Here is a 22,288-nt window from a genome sequence, read left to right as displayed (position 1 = left end):
CAAATGCAGATCCATAGATTATAACCTCAGAAACAAAACAATTAGTACTAGTGAGGGAAATGATCTTCACTGACATTTGAAAAACAGGCGTCTTAGAGGTTAAACTTGGCAAACTTGGCAGAGATAGAATTCCAGTCCAAGGTCTGCCCTTGATTCTGGAGCTGGGACTTCAATCATGAGTCTGTATTTAAGAAGTGCAGGAGAGTGTTGTTTTATTTTTAAATAATTCTGGGAGATAGAGAGTTTTTATGTTTAAGCCCTTATTGACCTTTGGATGAAAATGATTCAACCTTAGAATTTATGGTAACTTAGTGAAGGATCCACTAGTCAAATGTCATTCATTGTACACGAAGTGATGCTAAACAGCATAGTAACTGGTTGTTTTAAGGCATACAGGGAGCCTCAAAAAGTTTGTGGGAAAATAGAATTAAAAGACAAATGGAATTTTTCTAAGAACTTTTTGAAGCTCCTTCATAAATACAAATGCTGTGAGTGTTCTAACCATGGTGCCACCAATGTTCCTTATGTAACTATCTACAGCATACCATGTTGTTGTTGTTAAGTGTCGACTCACAGCGACCCTGTGTAGCGTTTCCAAGGAGCGGATGGTGAGTTTGAACCACTGACCTTGAGACCGAGTGTTCATCCTGTGGCACCACAGCAGGACTTCTCACAGTGTGTGACAGAACTGTAAAATCTACACCGAGTGGCTGTGGTGGGTGAGAGAGGTGCATGGATGACTGAGGATTGGACTTGGGAAATGTAAGAATTTTAGAGGGTGTGGTGCTGTACAATGACCACTGGACCTAAGGTCAGTGGTTCAGACCCAACCACCTCTTCTTTGGAAACTCTATGCTGGGTGGCTTTGAGTTGGAACCAACTTGATGGCACTTAGCAAGAGGAGATGAAAACTCACTTAAAAGTATCGAACCTTTTTTTCCTTTTTCCCTAACGTTTTATTGGGGATTGAGTGAAGGTTTACAGAGTAGGTCATCAGTTTTGCATTCAACAACTTTATAAGCTTTGCTTCATAGATTGCAATCCTCTCCGTGTACCAACAGTTAATAGTAGCTACCTCTGTTCACTTGAACTATTAATTGCATTCCTCCCTGCGTATCTTATTACCTTCATCTTTTCCTCTGCTAGCCTGCCCTGTCACTCATGTAACATGTGTCTACTCTCTAGTCCGTGAATGATACAGCTTGTTTTCTTTATCAGGAAAACCTTTTCTTATCTTTTAGCAACATGGATCTCATACCATACAATATGTGCCCTTTTGTGGTTGACTAATTTCGCTCAACATAAATGTCCTCCAGGTTCATCTGTGTTGTAAGGAATTTTGTGGATTGATCGTTACTCCTCACCACTTTGTATTATTCCATTGTATGTATGTACCAAATTTTGTTTAACCGTTCTGTTGATGGGTATTTAGGTTGTCATCTCATCTTTTTGATGTGTCTCTTGTAGATAGTATATTTAAGGATCTTGGTTTCTTATACTTTCTGCTCTCCCTCTCTTCTCTCTCATGACTGGTGCGTTTAAGCCATTTTATATTCAGTGTAAGTAATGATTTGTACCCTGTGTAGGATTTCTGAGGAGCAACTGGTGAGTTTGAACCTCCAACCTTTTGGTTCAAACTGGTCTTGTGGTACAGTGCTTATTCACTGGAGCCACACCAGGACTCCATTTACATTCAGTGTAGTTATCAATAGGTATGAACTAAATGCTGTCATTTTGTATGTTTTATTGTGGTTTTGCTGGTTTCTTTTATTCTACATAATTTTCTGTGTCAAAGTTCATTTTGTTTATGAAGTTTTATTTTCATTTCTGTTGTGTAAAAGCTAACAGAATCTTTCTGGGTTTTATTTTTTTTATTTTGGTATGTAAGTGAATTAATTTTCTTTGAGGTTTCTATGTGATTTATTTATTTTTTTTCCCCTGTTTAAAATAGTGTGGTTTACCTTGAAATCTATTTACCTTAAGGTTGGTCTGGTAATTACAAATTACTTTAATTTCTGTTTATCTCAGGATGCGTCCTAAATTTCATTGTTGTACTTGAGGGTCAGCTTTGCTGGGTGTATGCTTCTTGTATACATCATCCCTTGGCCTTTGTTGGCTACATGATTTCTGCTGAGAAATCTGAACTTAGTGTTGTTCCTTCTGTGTAGATCACTTTACATTTTCCCTGAGCTCCTCTCGGGGTTCGTTCCTTGGCTTTGGCTTTAGAAAGTTTGATTATGTTATGTTTCAGAGACTTTGTTTTACAATCTATTCTGTTTGGGGTTCGTTCAGCTTCTTGTATGCTTATCTTCTGGTGTTACATGATGTTAGTGAGTTTTTCTCTGTGCTTTTTATTGTCTCTTCCTGTTCTGGAATTCTGATTACCTGTTAAATTGTTCTTCTTCATGGTATCCCACACAAATCTTAGACTTTCTTCAGACTTAAAGAATTGTTAGATTGTTATTTTAGCATACTAGTATTGAGAGATTTATCTTGAAGATCACTAACTCGGGCTTCCATTGTTTTCAGATGTCTTCCATTGTCCTTTCAGTGTATTGTCCGTTTTTGAATTCTAGCGTAGTGGTTATGAATCAGGCTATAAACCACAAGGTCAGCAGTTCGAAACTACCAGCTGTTCCGCGGGAGAAAGATGAGGCTTTCTGCTCCCATAAAGATTTACAGCCTCGGAAACCCTGTACAGGGTCGCTATGAGTCGGAACCGACTCCACGGCACTTAACAACAACAACAACAATCTTTGTTGTAGAGGCCGCCACTTCCACCATTTTGTTGGTGGTCCCAAAGATGTTGAACCTTTGAAGAGAAAAGAATGATTGATAATAGTTTACTTACATTATTACATTTGTGTTATTTGCTAGCCATTGTGTGTATTAAGAATTTTAAATGAACCCTTCATTTACTGTTCCTGCATCTACAAAGTGGATTGATTCATCATCAAGTAGCTTAACTCCAGAGCTGTTGCTGGGCAGGCTGCTCGTTAGTGCTTCTAAGGCTAAGTAGAGTGCATATAATGTAAGGACCAGGAGTCCAGAGGTGACTTTCTTCCGGAAATGAAATATGAGGCCAGTAAACAACACTAGAATAACAATGATTATGTTTGGGTGGTGGAACATTTAAATGAGACAACAAAATGAGATATCTCCCCCCCCCCCCCAGTCATCAGCAATTTCTTTTGTAATGTGAAAGGGAACAAATTGCTAATTTGATGAATACTTTTTCTTTTTCCAGGGATGCAAGAGGGATGACCCCATTTATGTCAGCTGTTAGTGGCCGAGCTTACCCTGCTGCAATTACCATCTTAGAAACGGCTCAGAAAATTGCAAAAGGTAAGTTTATTTTTAGTCCTATATAGAGTTGTTTATTTTTCCATTTGAACAGATTGCTTTCTGTGCTGCTATTGTTAGTTGCCGTTGAGCCGGCTGCAACTCCTGGTGACTGCAGAACAGAGTAAGCATTACCTGATCCCGTGCCGTCTCCATGATGGTACTGTGCTCGGCCCATTCTTGTGGCTGTTGGGTAAGTCTGTCCCATGGAGTGTTTCTCTTGGTTTCATTGCCTCTCTGCTTGACGTTCTAATCTGATTTCTGGGTATACAATGATATCATTGCTCAGTAATGACTATGATAATTTGCATGTGTGTGTATAAAATTCATGTGTATATGCTTTTTAAAAAATGTTTTATTATGAATTATGTGAATAGTTTACAGAGGCGAACATTAGCTTTACATTCATCCTGTCGTACGTCATTTCATTGCCATGGTTCCAATCCTCTCCATGCGTCATCAACCAACCAAAGCGTATATACTTTTTTCAAGTATATTGTATTTTCCATTTGTCCATCAGAAAGCAGGTGCTATAAATTTCTGAGTACTACTTTTAGGATAGTATTGTAACTCTCTTTTCAAAATAAAGATATGGATTATTGATAGAGAATCTGTCAGTGGTTAAGGTTAACTCTAGTGGTAGTGATAAAAATCTTATTGAAATAATAGGCAAAATGTCTTGCTGTCATTACTTCTGAACTAGTATTCTTGCTTAGTAGCAAACATTAAGGAATAATCAGTTTCTGTTATCCAGCCTTTAAGAGATTAAAGACAGTATCCTTAAAAACACTGGTGATAAATAATGTACCATTGTCTACAGTTTTTTTAAATAGAGCTTCTTGTTGTTAAGCAGCCCTGTATAGGGTTTCCGAAGGCGCTCAAGTAGCATAGTGGTTATGAGTTGGGCTGCCAACGTCAAGGTCAACAGTTCGAAACTAGCAGCGGTTCCACGGGAGAAAGATGAGGAGTTTTGCTCCCGTAAAGATTTACAGCCTCGGAAACCCTGTGCAGGGTCACCATGAGTCAGAGCCGACTCCACAGTACTTAACAACAACAATATAGGGTTTCTGTGGTGGCGGCTGGTGAGCTTGAACTGCCAACCTTATGGTTCAAACCGGCTTTGCAGTCCAGCACGTTAACCCTCAGCACCACACCAGGACTCCTAAAAGCTACTTTACATGTAGCATTAATGCCTCCAATGGTTGCATATAGTGTGTTGGAATTGTAGTGATATGTTGTTGTTTGTTTGGGTTATGATGATGTAATTAAACTCTTCCTTATTTTGTTCCCAAACTGTGTTAACTTCCTTGCCTGGTGGACTTAAAGTATCAATTATAAAAAGAACAACAAAAAACATATGGTCGTTTTTGATTTATACTTAACATATGTTAAAGCTTGTTTTCATTTTGAGGACATTAGTAGATGGCTGTGAATAAGTGCCTAACATATAATCTTCTGTTTTCCTCAATCTTTTTAGCTGACGTGTCCTCAAGTGAAAAAGAGGAAGATGTGTTTATGGGAATGGTGTGCCCATCAGGTACCAACCCTGATGACTCTCCTTTATACGTCTTATGTTGTAATGATACCTGCAGTTTTACGTGGACCGGAGCAGAGCACATTAACCAGGTAAGTTATTTTACATGTCCCTGTATTTTAGCTTTCTCCCAATCCTCCCAGTCATCGCTTGAGTGATAGTTCTCAACTGTGGAATCACAAGTCTTCTGTTTCCATTTACTCTGAGTTATAAAATTCTCTAAAGAAAATTAACCTAGATTTATTCTTAAATAGGATAAAGGAGGTGGTTCTTAAATACAGGATTTTATAAATGGAAATCTTGATCAAAATTGTTAAAGTACAATGCCTATTTTTCAGATGGTATTCTTTATTATCCCCCACCCCCATAATATTTTTTCCCCATTCGTATGATGTAAAATATGTGTTCACTACATTCGTCTATGACTCTGTTTTCTGGAGCACAACATACATTTTATTCTGTTTACGATTAGATTGCATTTAGAAAACACAAGAAATACTTCCTTATTATAAACCATGTAAATATTTTAAGTCTTTTGTGGTAGTGGGGGACTGCGTTTGCGCTGTCACCTAAAAAGATAAAAAATAAAAATGTGTTATTAAAATATTTTCTTAATCTTGTGGAGTACGCAAAAGACTTTAAATGTCATTTTAATTTCAGGATATTTTTGAGTGTCGAACTTGCGGCTTGCTGGAATCACTTTGTTGTTGTACAGAATGTGCGAGGGTTTGTCATAAAGGTCATGATTGCAAGTGAGTATGGTTTTTGTTTTCTTTAGTTTAGTGTTATAAACTGCATAGATTTGCAACTGGAGCCCTGGTGTGTCTCTGTAGGAGGAGCGCTGGACTACTAACTACAAGGTCAGTAGTTCAGAGCCACGCACTGCTCCATGGGTTGCTACAAAGTTGCACTTAACAAAAACAAATTTATACTGCTCTATTGACATCTTCACTACCTTGTATTTATAATTCAGCAAGCATGAGATTTTTCTCACCTTGTCCTTTTTAAGCTAATTTGTGAATAAAAGTGTGGTTCTTAATTTTGTTATTTTGCTAGTTCTAGCATAAAGTCTCTTTAAATTAGACTAGGTTGATATGCTAAGAAACAGGTATTCTCTTATATTGTAACATGGATCAGATAGTCCTTTGAGAAACACATCTACAGAAAGTTTTTATCTGGATTCTCCAGCCAAAGTCTCAGGTCCCTGTGGTACTATTTATTAGCAGGAAATTGGCCATAGGCACTAAGAGCATCATGGTGAATCTTTGATCTGTGCTTTATTTCACTCTTAGACTTTATTTCCTTCTTAAGCAATAGCGTTTTATGTGACTAGTTTGTTAGTCTTCGCAAACCTAAGAAGCACTAAGACTGTATTTTTCAGACCTAAGAAGCATCTTCCACACTAACAGCCGTTCCTCAGCAGCAGCATCAACTGTAAATACATACGTGCCAGAGATGTGTAGATGTTATAGTCAATGATAGAGAATTGGATTGTGGGATATTGATGCATATTTACCACATTTTTGTCATAGCTATTTTCAGCATCACAAAGTGATAATCTGTTTGGTCACTGAGTGCTTGCTGACTAGGTGCATTCATTGCACTAGGTGCTGGGGTGGTGGTGAGTGTCTGCCCTCACACAGCTCACACTTTCGTTTGAGGACACGAGCAAGAAATACTTGCCCATAAGGGCAGTAGAGGGCTCATTAGATGCTGGCAGACAATACTATGACCACACTTCTTCTCCCAAGAAGTTTGGGTTGCTTTGTAGATTTCATACCACTAAATGAATCCTTCTTGTTTAGGGTAGTCTACAATAATTACACTAGGCATTTAAAAATTAACTAGGGGTCTCTCTGGCTTCATGAGCTAGCCTTGGTAGCTTCAAAAAGATCTTTGAATAGCTTTTAAAGTTTCTGTGGTTTGACTTTGGTATTACTGTTTTCTAGACTGAAAAGGACGTCACCGACAGCCTATTGTGATTGCTGGGAGAAATGTAAATGTAAAACTTTAATTGCTGGACAGAAATCTGCTCGTCTTGATCTGCTTTACCGCCTGCTCACTGCTACTAATCTGGTCACTTTGCCAAACAGCAGGCAAGTAGGCATTTTAGGACTTAGCATAAAGTAAACTGAACAGCCACAGATGTAAGGCCACGTTTGAGAAGCCTTTCTTTTCTCACAAACACATTGCTCTGTTTGGCAGGGGAGAGCACCTCTTGCTGTTTTTAGTGCAGACAGTGGCCCGGCAGACTGTGGAACACTGCCAGTACAGGCCACCTCGTATCAGGGAGGACCGCAACCGGAAAACTGCCAATCCTGAAGGTGACTATCCATGACTATCCCTGACATTCACCACACACATGAAAGGAAAGAGTTATCTGTCTGTCTCACCCACTGTTTCTTCTTTTTAGATTCAGATATGCCTGATCATGATTTAGAGCCCCCACGATTTGCCCAACTCGCATTGGAGCGTGTGCTACAGGACTGGAATGCCTTGAAATCTATGATTATGTTTGGGTCACAGGAGAATAAGGACCCGTATGTATTCGTGAAGAGATTTGTTTAGCTCTCTTTGTTTCCCCTGTAAGTGTAATGACAGTGCCACTCACTCTGTCTTTTCTTCTCCTCAAGACTCAGTGCCAGCAGTAGGATAGGCCATCTTTTGCCTGAAGAACAAGTATACCTCAATCAGCAGAGCGGCACAATTCGGCTGGACTGTTTCACGCACTGCCTTATAGTCAAGTGCACAGCAGATATCTTGGTAAGTTAATGTTTATGACAAGCACAAGAAAAGTAAGCCTTTCTTAATGTCACGAGCTTACTAACTGAAGGTACTCAGTATTGATAAATAGCATATTAAGGGGAATGGAATTTTGTGGTTTTTTAAATGCCTACACTAACAGCAGAAATGCATTCTAAAGAAAAAAATCCTTAAAACACCACAGTATATAAATTAATATAGAGTGGTGTTCAAAATTATTAGTAACTTAGAGCACTTTTTAGGTATCCCTTTTTATTTTGAAATTAAGAAAATAAAAGTAAGTCCTAAACCTCACTGCTGATGATCTTACAGAACACAGAGCACATGGATACTGACAGGGTGGTACATTAGAAAGTAATTGAGCGATGTTGAGAGTTTGTCAGAAATCATCTGCAATATGAGAAACATTAATTAACATCATAGAATTATGTAAGGTTAAGAAAAGGCTAAACTACTTTATGTATCCAATAATATAGTGGTGGTGATTGTGCACTACTGAGTTGGTTCCAATTCATAGCAACCCTGTAAGGGTTTATGAGACTGTACATCCTCACGGAAGTAGAAAGCCTCATCTTTCTTCCAGGAAGCGATATGTAGATTCAAACTCTGACCTTGTAGTTAGTGACCCAGCTCGTAATCCATTACTAAGGCTCCTGAATAATGTCATAGTGGACTCTTCTAATCCAGTTGTAGCACAATCACTTAGTGGAATGTCAGGCAACAGTTTGGGAATACAGATTATTGTGTATAACATTTAGGAAAGAGAAAACAGAATGTGAAATTGTGTTCTCTGTAATTAATACCTATAATTAATTGTGCTCTCTGTAATGGTAGTGATGGTGTGCTGTTGAGTTGGTTCCAACTCATAGCAATCCCAGATAGGGTTTCTGAGGCTGTAAGTCTTTAGGGGACCAGAAAGCCTCATCTTTCTCCTGTGGAATGGCTGATAGTTTAGAACTGCTGACCTTGAGGTTAGCAGCCCGACTCGCAACCACTACACTACATGTGTAACAAAACAGGCATCAAAAAGAAACTAGACAAGAACAACTGGCTATATGAGGGTGATAGGAATATTCATTTATTAATACAAGTATTTGACTCTACTTTGATGTTTTGGTATAAATAGCCTATGTTGTATGCTATCGAGTTGATTCCGACCAATACAGACCTGATAGGGGAGAGTAGAACAGCCCCATAGGCTGTAGTCTTTACTGGAGCAGACCATGAGGTCCTTTTTTGCCTCAGACTTGTTGGTGGGTTTGAACCACTGACCTTTTTGGTGGCAGCTAAGCATCTAACTGTTGTGCCACCAGACTTCCAGTATCCTGTACCTACGCCCATTGAGTTAATTCTGACTCATAGTGACCCTATATGGCTCCTTTCCAAGACTTAACTCATAGGAGAGCAGTCAGCCTCATCTTGGAGCCACTGGTGGGTTTGAACTGCCCATCTTTTCAGTTCATAGTTCACCTCTTAACCCACTCTTATCACAAGAGCTCCTTCAGTACCTTATCCCTTTTGACTCATAGTGAAACCCTGTATAAGGTTTCCAAGAAATAATAGGTAGCTTTGAATCACCAGCCTTGCAGTTAGCAGTTCAATGCGTATCATGCGGAGCTACCCTAGGCCCCTATGGTGCTGGTAGTGATATACTGTGGAGTCGGTTCCAACTCATAGCGACCATAGATAGGGTTTCCGAGGCTGTAAATCTTTTATAAGGTCCTGCATTCCGCTTGTGCTCTTCTCCCTTGATGGTCCTAGGGTCCTCTGTTTCTGGACTGTAAGATTAACTGCTCCCTGTTTTTGTTACAAACCTTCTACCTTTACAGTTGTGACAATCGCAATTAGTCATGATAACAATTACTCATTATTGAATCATGAGAATTGTATCCCCATCTCTTTTCACCAGACTCGTCTAGACAAGATAAAAGCTATTCAGTGGGGACTCTGTCTTTCCCCACACACTCTTAAACTAAACTTCCTATTTGAAAATGTATAAGCCAGTCACTTTGTGCCTTTATCGCCCCCTCATTTTACGTAATCAGTGTCTGCGTTGCCTGTCTCTATCTACCCTATATGCAGAGGGGATAGGATTGATACTTGATGTGAAGACTCCTTCCCTCTCAGTTGGCATTTTGAGCTACTACATCCAGAAGTATAGGTCAAGTTCATGAAATTGAAGCAATGTACACTCATTTCCTTTATCAAAAAAATTTTTTTCCTGTAACACTCTTAAGCATTACTTGCTGCTAAATATTAATGCTTAGGACTATGTAACTAAAATCAAGAAATTACATTTAGGACCCACTCTAGTAGTCCTGGTGTGGCGCTATGGTTTAATGTGCTGGACTGCAAGGTTGGCGGTTGAAGCTCACTGGCCAAACCTTGCAAACCCTATACAGGGTCACTATGGGTTGAACTGACCCTGTGTCACTTAACAACAACAACAATAGGATGACCTTGTGGGCTGCTAACCACAATGTCAGCAGTTTGAACTCCAAGGGGGGGGGGGAATGAGGCTCCCAATCCCCCCCCTCTCCTCCCCTGCAAAGATTTACAGTCTCAGAAACATTATGCAGGGTCAGGTTATGAGTTGATTTGGGCAGTTGGTTTAGGTTAAGTGCATGTTAACAGAGCCCTGGTGGTACAAATGGCCGAGCGTCAACTGCTAATTGATAGTTTAGCAATTCAAATCCACTAACATCTCTGGTAGAAAGATGGGGCAGCTGCTTCCATAAAGAGTTATAGCCTTGGAGACCCACAGACAGGTGTGGGGGAGTTCTCTATCCTGTAATGTCTCTGAGTTGAATGGACTGCACGGCAGTGTTTTCTGGTGGAGGGTGGTGGTATGGAGCCATGGTGGTGTAACGGCTGAGTCCTTGGTGGATACTGAAAAGTTGGCAGCTACTCCAAAGAAGAAATAAGTGGTAACCTGCTTCCATTAAGATTACAACCTTGGAGACTCTCTTATGGAGTCAGAATCCACCTCAGGGCACACAGCAGCATATGTATGTTACATACATAAATTATTGACATTTTAAAATGTCTTGGTTATAAAATGTCTTGGTTAAGGTGGTGTGAGTTTAATGAAATGCTAATACTGAAAAATATTAGAAGGTTGTCCTTTGTGAACATCCAAATGTCTTAGCAATAATGGAGTCTAATTTTTTTTTTTTTTTTTTTTTTTAAGCTTTTAGATACTCTGCTGGGTACTCTAGTGAAAGAACTCCAAAACAAGTACACGCCTGGGCGTAGAGAAGAAGCTATCGCTGTGACTATGAGGTTTCTCCGTTCAGTGGCAAGAGTTTTTGTCATTCTTAGTGTGGAAATGGCGTCATCCAAAAAGAAAAAGTAAGACACCAATTTGGATTTGCTGTTTATAAACATTTTGCACATGGTTTTGTATAGTGATAACATCATGTCTGTGAAAGGTTTCATGAAAGTTTCTAATATTTTCCTTTTTGCTTTAGCAATTTTATTCCACAGCCAATTGGAAAATGCAAGCGGGTATTCCAAGCACTGCTGCCTTACGCTGTGGAAGAATTATGTAATGTAGCCGAATCGCTGATTGTTCCTGTCCGAATGGGGATAGCTCGCCCAACGGCCCCCTTTACTCTGGCTAGCACTAGCATAGATGCTATGCAAGGCAGCGAAGAGTTGTTTTCAGTGGAGCCACTACCACCACGGCCATCATCTGATCAATCTAGCAGGTGAATTTCTGCATGGTAGTAGTTTGATGGATTGTTTTTCTGCAAATGCCATGTTTGCCTTTGTGTAGGCCGTGGGTGGGGGACCTTCTTTCTGCCAAATTTTATAACATCATTCACTGGCCATACAAAATTATCAGCTTAAAAATTAGCCTGAAATATTTGGTCAAACTTTTACTTAAGGCATCCCTAATGTTATGGCTACGGCACATAACAACAACGATGTGATGGCTGGAAGTGCGGTTGCCTTGGCCGCATCAGGCCAAATGATTTTGAGGGCCTTACAGGGCCCACAGACTGGATGTTTCTCACCCCTGGTGTAGGCACTCAGGTTGTGTACATTACCATTTTATACACAAATGGTAGTTACACTTGTTTGGAACTTGTGAAAGCACTGTAGCAATTATACGTGTTTATCCACATCCCCCAACACACGCGCACACACACACACACACACACACTCACACTCTATGCATGTGGATGTAAGGTAATAAAATAGTTGTATGGTTTTTCTTTGTTTTGGAAATGTCGTTTTATAAAAAGTTAGGTTGATAAAAGTAATCTCATAGAAATTTTACTTCAGTTTTCTCTAGACAACATTACACCTGCTATTTTCACCTTTAAATGTAGTCTTCACTTAGGCCAAGTGGAGGGGACAAAGCCTTAGGCTGGTGGAGAAAATATGAAGGCATGCATCTTTTTTTTTTTTTTTTGTATAGTCTAAGTAATACCATAAAACTGGAATTATAAAGAGTTCTGAAAAACAGCTATATTATCTAGGATATGAATAGTTTCTTGTTGCAAGATTAACCTTGGTGGTGCTGCAGGCTAAGTACTGAATTGCTAACCACAAGGTCGGCAGTTCGAACCTACCATCTGCTCCTTGGGAGAAAGATGAATGAGGCTTTCTGCTCCCATAAAGATTTACAGTCAGGGTCATCTCAATAGCAATGAGTAAGTTGCAAGATAATCGACTCTGTTAAATTTTATTTGTAGTTTCCCTCACAATATGGTAATAAGCTTGCTGAGTTAGAATGTTTAGAAACCACAGCTTTTTGATGTCATTGAACATAGTGCTTCTCAAACAATAAGCACATATGAGGATCTTGTTAATATGCTAATTCTTTTGGTCTGGGGTGGGGCTTGAGATCCTGTTTTCTTCTGTGCTCGCAGTTGATGTTAGTACTTTTGAGTGACAGGGCTCTGGAGAGCCTTGGTAACTATTTTTGTTAGCATGTATTTGAGAGTGCTTCAGAAGTTCCGATCTTCTAATTCCATTTTTTTCACAAACTTTTTCAAGTCTCCTCGTATGTGTAATGACTTTGTTTGTTTAACTTCTTACTGTAACCTGCTGGATGAAGATTTACAGAGCAGATCAGTTTTCTGTTCAACAGTTCATACACATTTGTCTCATGTCGTTGACTGCAATCCCTACAATGTCACTCATCCTACTTCTAACTTGTTTGTGTGCCCCACTTCCTTCCTCCTCTTCCCTAGCCCTTACTGCTGCCTTCTGAGTTTTGTTCTTGGCACATGCTTTCCTTTTGATCATGAATGGTTGTTTGTTCTCAGTAGTGTATGCCTCCCTAGTTTTACTGTTCATCTCATAGGCCAGTCCATTCTTTGAAAACTGAATCATGAGGTGAGTTCAGTTCCAGGCCTGAAAAGGGTCGTTAACTAAGGCCGCAGTCAGTCTCTTTCCAACCAGTAAAGTGTGGTCTTTTTTTATGATTCTGCATTTTGTTCCATGTGTTTCTCTCATTCCAGGATCTTCTAATGTGATTCCTTCCAGAGTGGTTGGCAGTGATAGCTGGGCATCATCCAGTTCTTCTCAGGGTGGAGGCTGAGGCTCACAAAGTCCATTAATACTGTCTTCAAGTTATCTCTGATTTTATCACTCTTTTTTGCTTCTGATGGGGGAGAAACCAATAATTGCACCTTAGATGACTGCTAACAACGTTTCATCTGCTACTTAGCAAATTCAAACGTAGAACAGCTTTGTGATTTATTGTTTGCTAGTTGATCTTGATCTTTCCAGAGGCCATGGTCCTGAGCTCTTGTGTAATCAATAAACTTTTAACTTCTTCTTTTATCGAAAACATCTTTCTCAATGAAGATGGCATGTTTTAGCTTTGGGGACAATTCTGAGACTTTACTCCTGGGTTTCTCCTGACCTGATGTTGATCATCTGTTCTCTCAGTGTTGTCTGTATTACTCCATATGCCTGCATATATAGTCTACTTTTTCTTTTTTGTGTGTGAGGTTCCTAGGGTACCCTGGAATCTAAATTCAGATTTCCCTGACAAAGTTATCCCATGGTTGTCTTAATGACTGATATACAGGCAGTCAGTCCATGATTATGTGTGTCTGTCTTATGGACTACTACAGCAAGCCTTTCATGTTGCCAAATATGCCCTCACTTTGAAACAATTGAACTATCTCTTGCTTGCAACAAATGCTTCTCTGTCAATCACCTTCATTTGCTGCATGTGCAGCTTTTAAATCATTGAAAAGGCTTTGAACCTTTTCTTGCACTAAGACTAAGTATGACGCATATGCAGCTGTTCTCACTCACCTACATATTCTTCAAGACACAGGAATGAATCTCTTGCAGCCTGAGGACTGCCTATATTTCTAGGATTTTCTTGGAAATTGTTACGAATTGTCATTGTATCAAATGGCTTTCCTAATTCGCTTCAACTATATGTGATGCTCCTGACTTTGATTCCTCTGAGGAACTCAGCAGTTCATCACATATAGTTGTGAACTCTTTGTTCCTTTCCTTTGGTTTTGTTTCAGAGCATAAAAATCTGTATGTTGAATAAACTTGGGGATTCTCTTGTCTCTAATCACTGCTCAGGAACATGTTCTTACTAAATTTCATGGTTTTGCATCATCTTGCCCTACGACTTAGTCTTATTATTAAAATACTACAAATACTTCAGCTCTCCTTTGTTGATTTTGCATCAACCTGCTGGTAAGTCTTCTCAGAAAGAGGATCTCCTTATCTGATAATGGAGCGAGTGGTAATTGTAATCAGTCCTTCCTACAAGTATGTTGTTTACCTGCTTAAGGAGTGGCAAGGTAAATGCTCAAATTAGTCTGTGGGATTTCCCTTGGTGGGAGGTGAGTTAGATCACTTCATTGAGTGTAAAGTCTTGAGTGTAGTAGTTTTACTTTTTCTTTTGTTTGATTCTGCCTTTTCAAAACATTCACATCTTTCTTAATGAATCTGTTTTCACTCCATACCACAGATGTAATAATAAAGTTGTCCTTGAGTCGGATCCGAGTCATGGAGATCTTGTATATAACAGTAAAACATTGGACTACCCTGCATTGTCCTCACCTAGTGTTGTAGCCACCATGTCAGTCCATCCTATTGGGTGGTAGTGGTGGTGATGGTGCTCGTGTGTCATCAAGTTGTTTCCAACGCTGTAAACCTTTACCAGAGCAGAAAACTTCCATCTTTCTCCCGAGGAGCGGCTGGTAGATGCAGACTGCTGACCTTGCAGTTAGCAGCTCACTCATAACCCACTACTCTACCTTGGCTCATCTTCTTGGGTATTCAGTAGTTAATAACAGTGATAAGTAAGCTGATATAAAAGTAGAAACCATGTCTGGTCTCTTAAAGAAATAACCAGACCTGTCAAGGTGACACCAACTCATAATGACCCAATGTACTTCAGAGTAGAATTGTGCTCCAAAAGGTTTTTAGGACCTTAGTTTTTAGAAGTACATAAATTGTCAGGCCATTTTTCAGAGGCATCACTGGACGGTCTCAAATCCCAGTCATTTGTTTAGGAGCTGAGCACATTAACCATTTGTTTCACTGTAAACCCACCGAACCCAACTTACTGCCATTCAGTTGATATCACCTTAAAGCTACCGTATGGGACAGAGCTGAACATGCTCCATAGGGTTTTCAAGGACGCAAGTCTTTACAGAAGCAGATGTCACATCTTTGTTCTGCAGAGCAGCTAGTGGATTCTTCTAACTGCCAACTTTTTTATTAGTAACTGAATGTTTACCAACTGCACCACCAGGCCTACTTTGCCTCCGAACTGTTACAAGTCGATCGTGGGAAGTTAAATCTTTATGGTAAATAAACTTCTTTTGGAGTTAGTACTTAGAATTAATTATTGTTGAGTTCCAAGAAGTTTTAGGCCGTATTTTAAATAGCATCGTAGCAAGTGTCTGATCCCTTAGGAGCATGCGCATACTGTGTGCTGGCTGATGAGGCACCTCAGCAGCAATCCTGGAACCTCTTGATCTCTTACAGTTCCAGTCAGTCGCAGTCATCCTACATCATCCGGAATCCTCAGCAGAGACGCATCAGCCAGTCGCAGCCTGTTCGGAGCAGAGATGAAGAACAGGATGACATTGTGTCAGCCGATGTGGAAGAGGTGGTGATAGTCATTTCAGTTATGATAGATGAAGGGGTTTTATTTGGCAGAGGAGGGGGGATACGGGGAAAGTGAAGAGTCTTCACTATAAGTCATATTGTTAATTGTTGTTAAGTGCTGTTGAGTCAGTTTGACTCATAGGTGATCCTCATAGAGTTTGACTCATAGGGTTTCTGAGGAGCAGCTGGCAGTTTTGAACTGCTGAACTTGTGATAGGCAGTCCAGTGCTTATCCTACAGGGCCACACCAAGATTCCATCTAACTTTTAGACTTTTATATATTCTCATTATGGTTACACATACTAAAAATTTTAATAATTTTTAGTTTATTGGATAATAGCTTGGACACACAAATTTGCAAAGATATTTTTAATGCTGGAAAACATCCTAGTTTTGTTCCATATAGTTGAAGATAGAGAAGATCTGCATATTAGAAATTTTTTGATGACAAATATTTTTAAAAACTTGTATCCCTTGCTTCTAATTTGAGAATAATCATAGACTTTTTGATATGTTGGTACATTTTTCGTAATAAATTGTCACCGGCAGTGAGGATTTTCAAAACTGTTGAGGGTACAATCTTAATCTCCTGTACTTAGCATCTTTGAGTTCTATTTTGCTAATGCTGTGGAGGGCCATTGATAGAGATTTGGGTTTACTGTATAGTTTGTTACAAATAGATTCTGGCTCTAGGTTGAAGTGGTGGAGGGTGTGGCTGGAGAAGAGGATCATCATGATGAGCAGGAAGAACATGGGGAAGAAAACGCGGAGGCAGAGGGCCAGCATGATGAGCATGATGAAGATGGTATGCTGCCTACCTATGTGGGAAATTCTCAGTCTGAGTAAATACGGTGCCTGTGAAAGGAGATCTGTAAATGTCGAGAAAAGCCCCACTTGATGTGCAGCATGTTCTCTGATAAAGGAATTCTGTAGCGTTTATTTTAAAATTTTTAGTAGGTAACTATCCTGTTGCAATTGCTGTCATTTCTGACTCATGGTGACTCCATGTGTGTCAGAGTACAGCTGTTATCCACAGGGTTTCCAATGACCAAGTCTTGAACTGGAGGTTGCCAGACCTTTCGAGATGTCTCTGGGTGGGCTTGAACTTTCCATCCTTTGATTAGCAGCCAAGTGCATCAACTGTTTGCATTACTCCAGGACTGTAGCAACTCTCTAAGACAGAGTCGAATTGATGGCTATATCTTTTCTCCACAGAGCATTGTGGTGGGTTTAAACCACTGACCTTTTGGTTAGCAGCCAGGTGCTTATCTTGTATGCCACCAAGCCTCCACATTCCCAGCTGAAATTGAGCAAAGCTGGTTCACTTTTTGCTAATTCATTATTCAGGGAACTTGGACAGAATACCACTATCGTGAATAACAAACAATATGTATAAATTATATGTATAATTCATCATTTTTCCCTTTTCCTTTTGGTATAAATTACTTTCATTCCCTTAATATTTTTTTAAATAAGAAACTTAGTTAGTTACAGTATGTGGAGGATTCAAAAATTAAAGAAAAGGGGAACAAATAGTCCTTCTTCCCACCCAGGAACAAACATAACTCCCCTACATGTTTTGTTGTTGTTTGCTTATTTATTTATTTATTTTTAAATGTATATGTAGCTTTTATGACTGACCTAATTTATTTTTTTTTTTTTGCTTGAAATAAAAATAAGCATGTTGACTTATTTGCTTTCTGGCTTCGTAACCATCATTAGTTAGTAGCTATTGTTGTTGTTGTGAAGTGCTGTCGAGTTGGTTCCAACCCATTGCCACTCAGTATAGGGTTTTCTAGGAGTAGTTGGTAAGCTTGAACTGCCGACCTTGCAGTTCAAATGGCTTTTCAGTCTGGCACATTAACCCACAGCCCAACACTAGGACTCCATTAGTAGCTATGTTGTTGTTAAGTGCCGTCAAGTCGGTTCCTACCCATAGCGACCCTGTATAGTGTTTCCAAAGAGCAGCTGGTGAGCTTGAACTATCGACCTTGCAGTTTAAACAGCTTTGCAGTCTGGCTCATTAACCAACAGTGCCACACCAGGACTTAGTAGCTATGTTGTTGTTGTTAAGTATTGTGGAGTTGGTTCCAACTCATAGTGACCCTGCATGGGGTTTCTGAGGCTGTAAATCTTTACGGGAGCAGAAAGCCTCATCTTTTTCCCAGGGAACAGCTGGTAGTTTTGAACTGCTGACCTTGAGGTTGGCAGCCCGACTAGTAACCACTACACTACCATGGTGGCTATTGTTATTGTTGTTGTATGTGCCGTGGAGTCAGTGCCAACTCATAGCGACCCTGTACAGGGTTTCCGAGGCTATAAATATTTATGGGAGCAGAAAGCCTCATCTTTCTCCCACGGAACAGCTGGTAATTTTGAACTGCTGACCTTGAGATTTGCAGCCTAATTCGTAACCACTACGCTACCAGAGCTCCTTATTAGGGGTACTTTTTCAGGACCACCTTCATTCAAGTATTATTGAAATACTTTTTGAAGCTCCTTCATATTTAAGATTGACAAAGTTTGTATGTTTTGATATACGCATACACCCATGAAATATCAGATAGATATTTTTAACTTCTTCCCTCCCTTTGTGTACACCCAATGTGTACATCATGAAAGTGGACCAAGTGAACCTGGCCCAGAGCTCTGAAGTCTGAATGTTACACACTTTGTAGATACCTAAGGAGCTCTGGTAACGTAGTGGTTATGAGTCGGGCTGCCAGCCTCAAGGTCAGCAGTTCGAAACTACCAGCTGTTCTGCAGGAGAAAGATGAGGCATTCTGCTCCCGTAAAGATTTACAGCCTCAGAAACCCTGTGCAGGGTCGCTATGAGTCGGAACTGACTCCTTGGTACTTAACAACGACAACAAAGGCTCTGCAAAACATATTTTGAATTGCTTTGTAATGGTTCACTGAGAACTGTAATTTACCTGATCATTATTGTAATACTTACCAGTGGCTTGTTCCTACTGTAGTAGCTAACCCGTTTGTGTTCTTTTCTGTATGCTTTTCTAAGTTTTCACCCTTTGCGATATTCTAACTTATTAAACTCTGCCTTGATCTATAGAGACTTTGTGCTTATTTCTCTATTCTAACTTGTATTTGAATCTATTTTCTAGGGAGTGACATGGAGCTAGACTTGTTAGCAGCAGCTGAAACAGAAAGTGACAGTGAAAGTAACCACAGCAACCAGGATAATGCCAGTGGGCGCAGAAGTGTTGTTACTGCAGCAACTGCTGGCTCAGAAGCAGGTATGCTGCCTCATCCCAATAGCTTTTGTGTTTATGCTGAGGCTGTGTGTGATTTCAGCATCAGTTCATGAAGCCATGCCAGTATGATACGCGCAAGGTTTACAGAGCCTTTTTCAAACTTCCTCCTTTACCCCTGTAGATGTTAGAGAAGACATTATGTAGTGCATTTCTTTCTGCTTTTCTGGTTTTTCTAAAATTATGGGTTAATTTTAGTGTTCATCTAAAAACTCCCTACAATTAAACCATATGCCTACAAGGAAGACCAGTTAATACCAGATCACACACTAACCAATAAAACCAGTGATGATGAAATTAAAGAATTCTGCCAGTCTTTTCAGTCTGATCAAACATGCTATCAAGGTGTTATGATAATTACTGGTGATTGGAATGCAAATGTTGGAAACAAAGAGGAAGGAAGATTAGTCATTGGAAAATATGGCCTTGGTGAAAGAAATGATGCTTGAGATTGCATGATAGTATATTGCAAAACCAATGATAAATTCCTAACAAATATCTTTTTTTTTAATGTTTTATTGTGAATTATATGATAGTTTACATGGGAGAACATTAGCTTTACATTCATCCTCTCATATATCGTTTCATTACCTTGGTTATAATCCCCTCTATGCATCATCAACCAACCAAATCATCAAGCTTGCTCCTCGTTCGTTAGCACACAGCCCCTCTCCTTTTCTGGGTCTAGAGTCCCCAGCCACTCCATCTCTCCACGTCACCGTCTCTGCCTCCATCTCTGGCATCACTGTTGTCTGGGTAGGGTTCCGCACTCTGCTCTTCTCCATTGATGGTCCCAGGTCCCTCTGATCCTGGACTGCAAAGTCAGCCACTCCCCTCCTTTTGCTACAAAACATCTACCTTTACATTTCTAACCCTCACAGTCAGTCCTGATAGCAGTTATTCACTATTGTACCACAATAGTCCCATCTCCATCTTATTTCATCAGCCCCGTGCCCCCCAGACAAATTGGATACTACTCAGTGGAGATTCTACCTTCCTTCATGCCCTCTGGATCTAGACTTCCTCTTGAAAGCTTGTAAGCCAGTCACTTCTTGCCTTTGTAGAGCCCCCCTTTTCAGTAGTCAATGTCCAAGCTGCCGATCCCTGTCTACTCTGTGTTATTGAGGGGGTGGGGTGGGAATGATCTTCACTGTAAAGATTTATCTCTTTTGAGCTACTGCATCCATAGGTGTGTGTCAAGTTCATCAAATTGTAGCAGATTATTCTTTTTTTCCTCTTGTTTCATCTAGTTGAGTTCTGATCATCCAGCCATTGAAGCCAGGTCAAGTGGGTATTATCTGCAAGTGTGGGTGTTCTTGTGCATATGCCCTCACTTCTTTTCTTATCATCTGGACGCTTCACTCTCCACTCTAGTTCTCTGTGGCTATGTCACTGATCTGGGCCCAGGAGGCCCCATGTCTTGCCGCACTGTTGGCCGACCAGGTCTCCATCTGGGTTCACAGGAGTATATTGAATGTGGTAGGACTTAGCTCCAGCTTCATTGCTGATTTTCCCTCACTTCCCCTTATCGGTGACCAACGTGGTCACCAATGAGAGCGTGTATTCCCATTGAGGCTTAGTCTTGGAAGGGGTTTGCCCTGAGGGGGACCCAACTACTTGCCTTTATGTCTCCTGAGCGAGCAACTTGCTTATTCTTATAATAATCATTGGGACTGCCGTTACTGTTTTTTATTTTTCCCTTAGGTCTTTTTTTCAAGATGTATCTTCTGTTTTTCTAGCCGCTCCAGGCTGGTCTGCTTAGCTCTGGTAGCATAGTGGTTACAAATCGGGCTGCGAACCGCAAGGTCAGCAGTTTGAAACTACTAGCTGTTCTGCGGGAAAGGGATGAGGCTTTCTGCTCCCATGAAGACTTACAGCCTCGGAAACCCTGTCCAGGGTCGCCATGAGCCAGAATCGACTCCACGGCAGATAACCAACCAACCAACTAGGCTGGTCTGCTTGTCCTTTCAAGTAGAGATTTCCCACCTCAGAAGATTCTGGGTGAGGTTCAGGATTCCACCTATGGTCTTATGTAATGCAGAAGCTCCGCAGGAAGCCTGCTTCACTGGGCACTTTGTAGCCCCATTTTAGCTATTCCAATCAGTTATAGGCAGAAGACGGACTTACAAGTTTTCTATGGTTATATTTCTGGCTATTCCTTTCTCTCTCCCTCAAGTGTCTTATTTTATAATGGTGTGCAAGGGAAACCAAGATTCAAGAGATAACCTTTTTAAAATGACGTAAAAGAGGGCTATACATTTGTGGGAAGAAATGGTGAAAAAGCTCCATATCAGCAGCAGAAAACAAGGCCAGGGGCAGACTGTAGAATGGGCCATCAGTTGCTCATATGTAAATTTCAGCTGAAGAAAATGAAATCAAATCCACAAAAGCCAACTGAATTTAGTGGGACCATCTCAAGAAGAGATTTGATGCATTAGATATTAATTAGTAACCCAAATCAGAAGAGTTAATGGGATGACATCAAGAATATTATACAGGAAAAAAGCAAAAGGTCATTAAGAAGACAAGAATGAAAGAAAAGACCAAAGTGGATGTCAAAAGAGACAAAAAAAATTTGCTCTCCAGCTTAGAGGTGTTAACGCAAATGGAGAAAATGAGAAGGTGCAAGAGCTGAACAGAAAATTTCACAGGGAAGCTTCAGAAGACACAGTCAAATATTATAATGAAATGTGCAGAGACCTGGAGTTAGAAAAGCGAAAGGGAAGAGCACACTTAGCATTTCTCAAGGTAAAAGAACTGAAGAAAACATTTAAGCATTGATTTGCCATAGAGAAGGATTCTATGGGCAAAATGGAATCCTGGTGTGGCACTGTGGTTTAATGTGCTGGACTCCAAAATGGTTTGAACTGCAAGGTCAGTGGTTCAGACTCATTAGCTGCTCCTTGGAAAACCCTATACAGGATCACTATGGATCACAACCGACTAGATGGCGCTTAATAACAACAATGGGCAGAATATTGAATGATACAGAAAGCATCAAAAGAAGATGGAAGAAACAGAGCCACTGTACCAAGAAGACATGGGCGATGTTCAACCATTCTACTAAGTAGCATGATCAAGAGCCAGTGGTACTGAAGGAAGAAGTCCAAGGTGCACTAAAAGCATTTGCATACATCAAGGCTCCTGGAATTGATGGAATACAACTTGAAATCTTTTAACAAACTGATGGAGCAGTGGAGGCACTCACTCATGTACACCAAGAAATTTAGAAGATCTGGCCAACTGATTGGAAGAGATCCACATTTGTGCC

General features: G+C 40.2%; 1 protein-coding gene across 1 annotated transcript in view; it reads left to right on the top strand.

Annotated features, from left to right (window-relative positions):
* Positions 1-22,288, top strand: part of UBR5 (ubiquitin protein ligase E3 component n-recognin 5) — a 173,698-nt gene that overhangs the window by 118,567 nt on the left and 32,843 nt on the right. The window contains exons 26-37 of the mRNA XM_006830617.1: positions 3,248-3,345; positions 4,820-4,968; positions 5,537-5,628; positions 6,826-6,972; positions 7,082-7,200; positions 7,290-7,416; positions 7,510-7,639; positions 10,830-10,990; positions 11,110-11,349; positions 15,626-15,749; positions 16,442-16,553; positions 18,871-19,002. Coding sequence (XP_006830680.1) covers positions 3,248-3,345; positions 4,820-4,968; positions 5,537-5,628; positions 6,826-6,972; positions 7,082-7,200; positions 7,290-7,416; positions 7,510-7,639; positions 10,830-10,990; positions 11,110-11,349; positions 15,626-15,749; positions 16,442-16,553; positions 18,871-19,002 — 1,631 coding nt within the window. The remainder of the gene's footprint in view (positions 1-3,247; positions 3,346-4,819; positions 4,969-5,536; positions 5,629-6,825; positions 6,973-7,081; positions 7,201-7,289; positions 7,417-7,509; positions 7,640-10,829; positions 10,991-11,109; positions 11,350-15,625; positions 15,750-16,441; positions 16,554-18,870; positions 19,003-22,288) is intronic.

This window comes from Chrysochloris asiatica, unplaced genomic scaffold (genome assembly GCF_000296735.1).
Source record: "Chrysochloris asiatica unplaced genomic scaffold, ChrAsi1.0 scaffold00001, whole genome shotgun sequence".
Lineage (NCBI taxonomy): Eukaryota > Metazoa > Chordata > Mammalia > Afrosoricida > Chrysochloridae > Chrysochloris > Chrysochloris asiatica.
The sequence above is the reverse complement of the archived record's forward strand: the minus strand, read 5'-3'. Positions and strand labels throughout refer to the sequence as shown.